Genomic DNA, 10,239 nt, shown 5'->3' with positions numbered 1-10,239 from the left:
AAATATATCCTTGGTGGTGGGGTCTGTTTGGAGGTGGCGGAAATGACGAAGGATGATACGATGTATCTGGAGGTTGGTGGGGTGGTAGGTGAGGACCAGTGGGGTTCTGTCCTGGTGGCGATTGGAGGGACGGGGTTCAAGGTCAGAGGAGTGGGAAGTGGAGGAGATGCGGTGGAGAGCATCGTCGACCACGTCTAGGGGGAAATTGCGGTCTTTGAGGAAGGAGGCCATCTGGGTTGTTTGGTATTGGAATTGGTCCTCCTGGGAGCAGATGTGGCGGAGGGGAAGGAATTGGGAATATGGGATGGTGTTTTTACAGGGGGCAGGGTGTAATCTAGGTAGCTATGGGAGTCGGTCGGTTTATAGTAAATGTCCGTGTTGAATCGGTCGTCCAAGATAGAAATGGAGAGATCTGGGAAGGGAGGGAGGAGTCTGAGACGGTCCAGGTAAATTTGAGGTTGGGGTGGAAGGTGTTAGTAAAATGGATGAACTGTTCGACCTCCTCGTGGGAGCACGAGGTAGCGCCGATACAGTCATCGATGTAGCGGAGGAAAAGGTGGTGTGTGGTGCCAGTGTAGTTGCAGAAGATGGACTGTTCCGATATGTGGAACAGTTTCCACAAGGTTTGTTAAGGTTTGTAGCTCAGGTTGAGGTTTAGGGTGTAGGTTTGCTCGCTGAGCTGTAGGTTTGATATCCAGATGTTTCATTGTGGGCGGCACGTTGGCACAGTGGTTAGCACTGCTGCCTCACAGCGCCAGAGACCCGGGTTCAATTCCCGCCTCAGGTGACTGACTGTGTGGAGTTTGCACGTTCTCCCCGTGTCTGCGTGGGTTTCCTCCGGGTGCTCCGGTTTCCTCCCACAGTCCAAAGATGTGCAGGTCAGGTGAATTGGCCATGCTAAATTGCCCGTAGCGTTAGGTAAGGGGTAAATGTAGGGATATGGGTGGGTTGCGCTTCGGCGGGGCGGTGTGGACTTGTTGGGCCGAAGGGCCTGTTTCCACACTGTAAGTAATCTAATCTAATCTACCTGGCTAGGTAACATCATCAGTGGCGACCTCCAAGTGAAGCGAAGCTGTTGTCTCCTGCATTTATATCTTTCTCCTGGATGGGGTTCCTGGGGTTTGTGGTGATATAAATAGAAAGCAGGAGACAACGGCTTCGCTTCACTTGGAGGCGGGGGGGGTGGACTGCATCTGCAATCCTCATTTTTTCCTAGGTAAATAAAGGCAGCCTTTTTTGTGCAAAGTGGTTATAATTTGAATTGTGCTGCCTTAAGGGTTGTGGAGGAAGATTTAATCTTGTTTTCAAAGGAACTTGGATAAGCTTCTGAAGGAAAAATCCTTTGGAGGGAAAGGACAATTGAATGAGAGGCATTTCTCTTACAGAGAACCCGCACAAGTTTGAAGGGTTATATGATAATCTGTTGTTTTGTACCATTCTATGGTTCTAAGAATTGGGAGTTGATTTACATAGATGACATTACTTTTAATTTATGTAGTTTGTAATTGGAAATGTATTTGTCATTGTAAAATAAATATCCATTTGTTTAGGAATGTATTTCAATTTATTTTAAGGAGGCACCTTTTAGTTTTGCTTACAGCCTAAATTCCAAAATATGTAAACATTTAGGTTTGTCTGTTTCAAATTGGGGGATAGGATATGGTTTTATATCAGTGCTGTTTCTAATTTAGAGTTCGTGATTTTGTAATTGGCATTATTTCCTAGCTGCTTCTATTCTTTGAACACTGCCTTGTCAACTTACATATATCAAGAAAACAGCTACTTCTTTCATTGTTTTGATACGCTGAGACATGAAAACAGTCAGTTCCCTTTTAAGTATTGCATTGATATGTTGAATGCCATGGTTGATGTAATGCCCCACATTATAAGCTCTACCCCATTTACTTGCTGACTGAACCCAAATAACTATATCATGAAATTTACCTGCAAAATTGAACTGTAGTTCCTTTTATAGCACAATATATCAAAGATTTTATAATTCTTGTCTCCTATTTTAAAGGAAAATGTCCAATAAAGAAGTTAAGGCCACCTTGAAAAATGCAAGGGAAGCTATAAGAAATAAGGAATTTAAAGAGGCATTGAAACATTGCAAGGTACAGTAAAACAATGTTTTTTGTATGGTAAGGTTAACTTCTAGTTTAATATTTATGTTTATGTTTTAACATTTTGGTATTAAAAATTGCATAAATACTTAAATTGGTAAGCGTAGTGTCAGACAGTTGATCTCAATACTTGCCTGTGTTGCCTTGCTATGCACCTCTCTGACAGTTGATCTCACACCCACTCACATTCCCTTGCCGTGTGCATGTTGATCATCATATCGCTGCATGTATTCCACTTCTGGAAGCCACTTGGTTAGAGAAAAGTGCATGCTGTTAATAAACTCTGCCAGCTTGATGCATCTTGTTTCAGTTTGGTCCAACTCAATGATTATTGCAGAATAAAGTAGATTTTATGCTGGCTATACAAACAAACAAATAAGAAATATACTAGAGCTAATGTGTAGTCAGTTTTAGAAATGAGGCTGTTCAGTCTGTCTTGTCCATATGTCCAGATGTTTGTATAGCAGTCTTCAGGTTGTTAGAACTGAGAGTGTTCTAGCTATCAGAACACTGAAGGGTTCACATCAGCATAATTAGAACGGAATTGTAAACAAAAATGTCTAGCAGTTCAAGGGAAAGAAACTGGAAAGATTCTAGAAAGATGATTCAAAAACTGAGGGAGGAGTGATATTTCTCTGGAATAGAATATCTATAAAAGGATAATTTTGGTAAACTTTATGTTCTGCATTAAGATATTTTGAATATGTCTTTTTGTTTAATATATCTATATTTCATTTTTTAGAATATCTGCAGCTTTATGTGAATATATTTCAGTGAGACTTTGCACATTAGATTAGATTAGATTACATTACAGTGTGGAAACAGGCCCTTTGGCCCAACAAGTCCACACCAACCCACCGAAGCGCAACCCACCCATACCCCTACATTTACCCCTTACCTAACACTACGGGCAATTTAGCATGGCCAATTCACCTGACCTGCACATCTTTGGACCGTGGGAGGAAACCGGAGCACCCGGAGGAAACCCACGCAGACACGGGGAGAATGTGCAAACTCCACACAGTCAGTCGCCTGAGGCAGGAATTGAACCTGGGTCTCTGGCACTGTGAGGCAGCAGTGCTAACCACTGTGCCATCGTGCCGCCCACATTCTCCCCGTGTCTGCGTGGGTTTCCTCGGGGTGCTCCGATTTCCTCCTACCGTCCAAAGATGTGCAGGTTAGGTGAATTGGTCATGCTAAATTGCCTGTAGAGTTAGGTGCATTAGTTAGGGGGAATGGGTCTGGGTGGGTTACTCTTCAGAGGGTCGGTGTGGACTTGTTGGGTCAAAAAGGCCTGTTTCCACACTGTAGGGAATCTAATCTAATAATTGCCATGTTAACTACCTGCACAAATTTAATGTATGAATTATCGGTCCACTTTGCATTCTGGGCTCTGAATTGTCCAGTACAGCGGATATCTTTTGTCCAAAAACATTGGGATCAGCTGCTTTTCAGATGAAGAATATTTCTGTTTTTTGATTACTTAGCATTAAATGGACTTGCCCACTTTTAATCACTTGGTTTAACTTGACAATTAGGGCTAAAATCAAGATCATAATGTCTGTTCAAATTTCTGGCACCTGTCGCGTTCTGCCAACAGTATTGGGGTTCTTTGTCACAATGCTTAGTGAATTGTTTAATTCACAACAGTTGTTACCTCCTGTGATGACTGCACTCAAAAAAAAAATTTGACCATGTGTGTTTAAATAAATGCAGCAGAGAAAAATATGACACAAATCAATCACCAAAAGACTTGCATTTACCAGGATACACTTAGGTCTACAGTAGGTATGTTTGGGCCACGTGATAAAGGACTTCATTTAACCCAAATAGAGCGGAATGGAATTAGAACGGGCCTGACCAGAGCAGATTTTTTTATTTGGCTCAGCATGTCTCCAGGTCTATTTGGATACGTCCAAATTAAATGCAGTCATTTTTACAAAGGGACTGAACTCTGTGTATCTACAGATTCATTTGGGTCAGGTTTTAGGTCTTTTTGGTTTTCAGACATGTGCATAAATGACACCAAGCTGTATTTCTGTAGCTGGGCTAAAACAGTTGCATCAAAGCCTAACACTCCTCAAACTACTATGATCATTACTTGGGAGGGACAAGCGTTTTGGGGCCAGAAAAATTTACATGTTTGGAGGAACATATAAGCTTTGTTTGGATTTACTGAATTTGAGTTGGAGGAGGTGTAATAACTTATTTTATTTTTAAAAATGTAGCACTGTATGCAATACTCGACACATTTAACATGATGCATGTATATGAACGTCACGTAAAGTCACTGTATATCTTTTGGAAGAGGGACTATGAAATAATGTTAGGCTAATTGTGGTGGCCATTTATTTTTCTATTCTAAAGTGCTTCACTGAAATGAGATGAAAATTTCCCTCGTACTTTTTTTTGGTGTATTGTTTTGATCATTTATGACACTGACATTTACATGTGTTTGGACACCCTGTATTGACCGTAGACCATTTGAGTAATTGCAGGAAAGCAGAGTGCAAAGAAAAGGTTGCCTGACTTGCCTTACCTTTTTAGCCTGAAAACAAATACTGTCTGCTGTAAGTTTGAATGGTTTTCATTTCCTACGCCAGCCACCCTTACAGTAGAAATAAGATCAGTAAATTGCAATGTGACCCCATATAGCCTTTGAAATGTGTTGTGATTATATTTGTCACCTATATTTCTAAAATCACTGAGAGACTGAAATCATACATTTTATACTATTTTCCTGGTCTGGATTAAAATCTAAACCCAAAAGGGAAAAAGCTAGTCACAGATTTTAGATAGCAAGTTGGGTAGTACTTGAAAATAGCAATCCCATTTCTAGAAGGAACAATGTCAATCTATGCTGAACTGTTATTTCTTACATTTGTGTTTTTACTGTGCAGGCTGTGTTGAAACAAGACAAGAATAACTACAATGCCTGGGTTTTCATTGGAGTTGCAGCAGCAGAGTTGGAACAGCCTGACCAGGCAAAGACTGCATATAAAAAAGCCACAGAACTTGATCCAGATCAGTTGCTGGCATGGCAGGTAGATAAGGAATCAAGTAGATTTATATGAATATGAAATTGTATCATATAGTATTTACATAATGTTTCCTGCTGCACAAACCTGCAGCAGTATTACATGTACAAATAAAATTGAGGCTTGCAACAGTACAGTAGAAAAACAGTTGTTACCGTACTGTACTTGTACTTTATTAACTATCTCTTCATGTTGGCAGCAACTTAAGCATTAGTCAAGCTGTCAACAAACTAACAACATTTGATAGATTCAAACATTGACAACATTTTCATTCAATCTGAGGGGAAATCTGTGGATATGTTTTACCAGTAAGATTTGTGAAAACTACGTGCACCAGAGCTGTTGTGGTATTGCTCAATGATCTCTCCCTCAATTTTGACTGCTATCTTGTTCTTGGTTTTGCTTTTTTTTCTGTGATTTTATTTCTCACATTTTCTACTTTTCTTTCCTTTTTTCCCATTGCCAATATTTGAGATTATATTGGGGTCATGGATGGAGGAGAAAGAGTGGTACAGATCAGATTTGGATGTTAACAGTTGGGATCAGGCAAATTGAAACTGAAGATATGTGTAGGCAGCAACCAGCAAGGCAGTGGAGAGGAGAAGGATATTGGTTAAAGAACTTGGAGAGTTGAGATAGAGGATTGGGTCATAAGTGGGATAGAATGTAAATACATAAAGTTGAATGGGGGTCACTTGTGACCACATGATCTCTTTAAACACTGTCCTTTATCCCAACACAACTTTGATATACATCTTGGATGAGAGATGCTGATCCTCAGTAACTAAAGCTACTTCCTAGCATCAGGTTGGGAATTGCCAGTTTTCTGTTATGTCACTATAAATAGACAATAGCACTCTTAGTACGAAGGACAAAGAAAATTTACAGCCCAGGAACAGGCCCTTCGGCCCTCCAAGCCTGAGCTGATCCATATCTACTGTCTAAACCTGACACCCAATTCCTAAGCTTCTGCTCCCCACCTACTCGTGCATCTGTCCAGATGCATCTTAAATGAATCTACCGTGCCTGCCTCTACTACCTCTGCTGGCAACGCGTTCTAGGCCCCTGCCACCCTCTGTCTAAAGTACTTGCTGCATTTATTCCTCTCAAACTTTTCACCTCTCACCTTGAAAACATGACCTCTCGTTATTGAATCCTTCACCCTGGGAAAAAGCTTGTCTCTATTACACGGTCTGTACCCTTCATGATTTTGTAAACCTCAATCAGGTCACTCCTCGATCTCCTTTTTTCTAATGAAAACAAACCTAACCTACTCAACCTCTCTTCATAGCTAGCACCTTCCATACCAGGCAACATCCTCGTAAACCTTCTCTGCACCCTCTCCAAAGCGTCCACATCCTTTTGGTAATGTGGCAACCAGAACTGTACGCAGTATTCTAAATATGGCCAAACCAATATCTTGTTCAATTTTAACATGGCCTGCCAGCTCTTATACTCAATACCCTGTCCGATGAAGGCAAGCATACCATATGCCTTCTTGACCACTCTATCCACCTGTGTAGCAGCCTTCAGGGTATAATGGACCTGAACTCCCAGATCTCTCTGCTTAGCAACTTTTCCCAAGGCACTTGCGTTTACTGTGTAATTCGCTCTAGAATTAGATTTCCCAAAATGCATCACCTCACATTTGCCTGGATTAAACTCCATCTGCCACTTCTCCGCTCAACTCTCCAATCTATCTATATTCTCCTGTATTCTTTGACAGTCCCCTATGCTTTCTGCTACTCCACCAGTCCTCGTGTCATCTGCAAACTTGCTGATCACACCAACAGTGCCCTCTTCCAGATCATTTATGTATATCACAAACAACAGTGGCCCCAGCACTGATCCCTATGGAACACCACTGGTCACCATTCTCCATTTCGAGAAACTCCCTTCAACTACTATGTCTCTTGTTGCTCAATCAGTTTTTTATATCCACCTGGCTAGAATACCCTGCACATCATGTGACTTCACTTTCTCTATTAGTTAAGTATGAGGAACCTTATGAAACACCTTACTAAAGTCCATGTATATGACATCTACAGCCTTTCCTTCATCTATCAACTTGGTCACTTCCTCAAAGAACTCTATTAAGTTGGTAAGGCATGATCTCCCCTGCAAAAAACCATGTTACCTATCACTGATAAGCCCATTCTTTTCTAAATATAAATAGATTTTATCCCTCAGTACTGTCTCCAGCAACTTTCCCACCACTGACATAAGGCTCACTGGTCTGTAGCTACCCGGAATATCCCTACTACTCTTCTTGTACAGGGGAAACAACATGAGTAACCCTCCAGTCCTCCGGCACCTCACTGTGTTTAAGGATGCTCCAAAGATATCTGTCAGGGCCCCAGCTATTTCTTCTCTCGTCTCCCTGAGTAACTTGGGATAGATCCCATCTGGTCCTGGGGATTTGTCCACTTTAATAACTTCTAGCCTACCCAACACATCTCCCCTACTTGTGTCAGCGTGATCTAGAATTATCAAACTTCTATCTCTAGTCTCAATGTTCATCATGTCCCTCTCCTCAGTGAACACTGATGCAAAGTACTAATTCAGTATCTCACCCATTCTCTCAGGTTCGACACACAGCCTTCCTTCCTTATCCTTTAGTGGACCAATCATTTTTCTAGTTACCCGCTTGATTCTTATATAAGAATAAAAGGTTTTGGGATTCTGTTTAATTCTGTTTGCTAAAGCTATTTCATGATCCCTTTTAGCCCGCTTGATTCCTCGTTTAAGACTGGTCCTACTCTTCTGATATCTCTCCAGGGCCCATTCTGTTCTTAGTGCCTTGACTGTACGTATGCTTCCCTTTTCCTCTTGGCTAGTCGTATAGATTCTCCTGTCATCCACGGTTCACGAATCTTGCCTTTACTATCCTTTGCTTTCAATGGGAAATGCCTAGTACTTCGAAATGAAATTGCTGATTCTTGATTGATGCTTGGAACTAGACAAAAGAAAACACAACCATTTGGACCCAGTTTACACTCTCTGTCTGATCTGCAGCAATATATTTTGAAAAGTTTCTTGTGATATACAAGTGAGGTTGTAAAGTTTCTGCTTTGGATGCAATAGGTGACCTGGCACAATTTTTTTTCCTCAGTCCTGCTTATATTTATTTTCATATCACCGAACAGAAAATTGACCATGGACTAGCACAATGGGTAATGTTTTAAAACATATTTTCAGTTTAAAGATCTTTCATTTAAGAAAATAGCCATGATATATTTAGTGCAGCTCATTAATACAGCTGAGATTAGTCAGAGAAAGGCTTCTTTAATCAATGTCTAATCCAGTTCTTCTTGGTAATTCAGATAATTATTACAGTTTGTAAGTGAGATTACTAATTTTTCTCAGATGATACTTGACACTCCTATGGATAGCAAATGATTAGTTTATCTAAGATAGACTTAACTTAGCCAATAACCTTTGTAAATTCAATTGGCTGAGCAATCTGTTGAAATGCAGGTCACAGGATTCACCCGCTCAGGTCTCCAGTTTGATCTGAAGTTGACTGGCTGATATTACCATATGGTTCAGCCAATGTCAATCTTCAAATTTGATGGTTAGAATCAAAACATTACTAAATCAATGTGTTTAACTTCTGTATGACCATCATACCATGCAACAGTCAATCTATTTTTGATTGGCTCTAGCTGTTGGTAAATTTTGTTGAATTCCACTTGTATTCTCTAAGACTGGTGGTATTGCCCACTTTCTATTTGTGTGTTTAGGTAAACCCAAATAGAAAGCGGGCCGTACCACCAGTGCTTCATCCGGAAGCTCACTGATGATGTTAACTAGTATGGTGATGAAACATCTGAAAACAAACCTTCCAGCTCATCAAGCAAACCTACATCCATTGATTAAATGTATTGATTATTTTTATTGATTATAACTTGATCATTTGTTTCATAGTTAGCCACAACCTAATGTATTTTGATCAATATATGTAGTTAATACAAGCTACAAAATGGCTTCTTCAGTCATGTTAGTATTAAAATAGCTTCCTTTTGTCCTTGTTAGTTACAACTTTAAATGTAATCTAACCACTGCACGTGTAACCGCAAGGAAGAATTCATAATAGTTTCCAGGAATATGTTATTGGTCAAACCAGGAATTGGACTGCTTTGTACCTGGTGATAACGAAAGTTTAGTAAATGAACTGAGAATAAAAGGTTTACTAAGAATCATTAACTATAAGATGATAGAAGTTTTAGTGCTCAATCGAGCATGAGAAACTTAGGTCAGAAAGAACAATGCTACACTTATAAGGTTAATTACATTGAAATTAGGACAGAGTTAGCTTGAGTGGACTAGGAAAAGGGTTTGGTAGAAAATAAAGTTGATAAACAATGCTAGCCGTTTTGTAAAAAATAATCCAGGACTGGCAGGAACAATATATACCAGTGAGGAAGATCCTAGAAGGGGATAAACTGACCAGGGAAACTAATGGCAGTATCAAATTGAAATAGAAAAAGTATGCAATCCAGTAAAGATTAGAGGTGAATCCAAGGATTAGGAGCAGTTGTTAAAAAGCCAACAAAAGGTGACCAAAAAGAAAGAGGGAGAAAATAGATAAATAGAGTAAATTTGCAAGTAACATAAACTGACAGTGAGAGCCTATTTTTTTAAAATAAAAAGAAACACAAGGTAATGGTGAGCACAGGCCTTTAGAGAATGATGTTAGGGAAATAATAATGGGAAGCCAAGAAATGACAGAATGGTTTAAAACTAACTTTGCCTCAGTGTTCATGGGAAAGGGCACTAATAACATTCCAGAAGTGCAAAATAATCAAGGAACTAAAAGAAGGGGGAAATAAATAAAATAACTGCTACAAGAGAAAAGGTAGTTGAGAAATAATAATGCTAAAGACCAATAAATCCCCTGAATCTGGTGGGATACATCCTAGAATATTAAAACAATTAGCTACCGAGATAGTGGGTGCATTGTTAGCAACCTTTTGAAAATCCTTAGATCATGGAATAGCCTCAGGATTGAAAAACTGCCAATATACCACTCTTCTTCAAAAAAGAAGGGAGAGAAAAATCTGGTATTAGCATGGATA

At 39.9% G+C, this 10,239-nt stretch overlaps 1 protein-coding gene across 2 annotated transcripts in view; it reads left to right on the top strand.

Annotated features, from left to right (window-relative positions):
• The window catches only part of ttc37 (tetratricopeptide repeat domain 37), a 117,666-nt gene that overhangs the window by 2,504 nt on the left and 104,923 nt on the right, over positions 1–10,239 (top strand). For both annotated transcript variants that reach the window (XM_043709515.1, XM_043709524.1), the window contains exons 2-3: positions 2,021–2,114; positions 5,024–5,167. In XM_043709515.1, the coding sequence (XP_043565450.1) occupies positions 2,025–2,114; positions 5,024–5,167 (234 nt within the window). In that variant the 5' untranslated portion in view covers positions 2,021–2,024. The remainder of the gene's footprint in view (positions 1–2,020; positions 2,115–5,023; positions 5,168–10,239) is intronic.

The sequence above is a fragment of the Chiloscyllium plagiosum genome, chromosome 2 (assembly GCF_004010195.1).
Source record: "Chiloscyllium plagiosum isolate BGI_BamShark_2017 chromosome 2, ASM401019v2, whole genome shotgun sequence".
Classification (NCBI taxonomy): Eukaryota; Metazoa; Chordata; class Chondrichthyes; order Orectolobiformes; family Hemiscylliidae; genus Chiloscyllium; species Chiloscyllium plagiosum.
The sequence above is the reverse complement of the archived record's forward strand: the minus strand, read 5'-3'. Positions and strand labels throughout refer to the sequence as shown.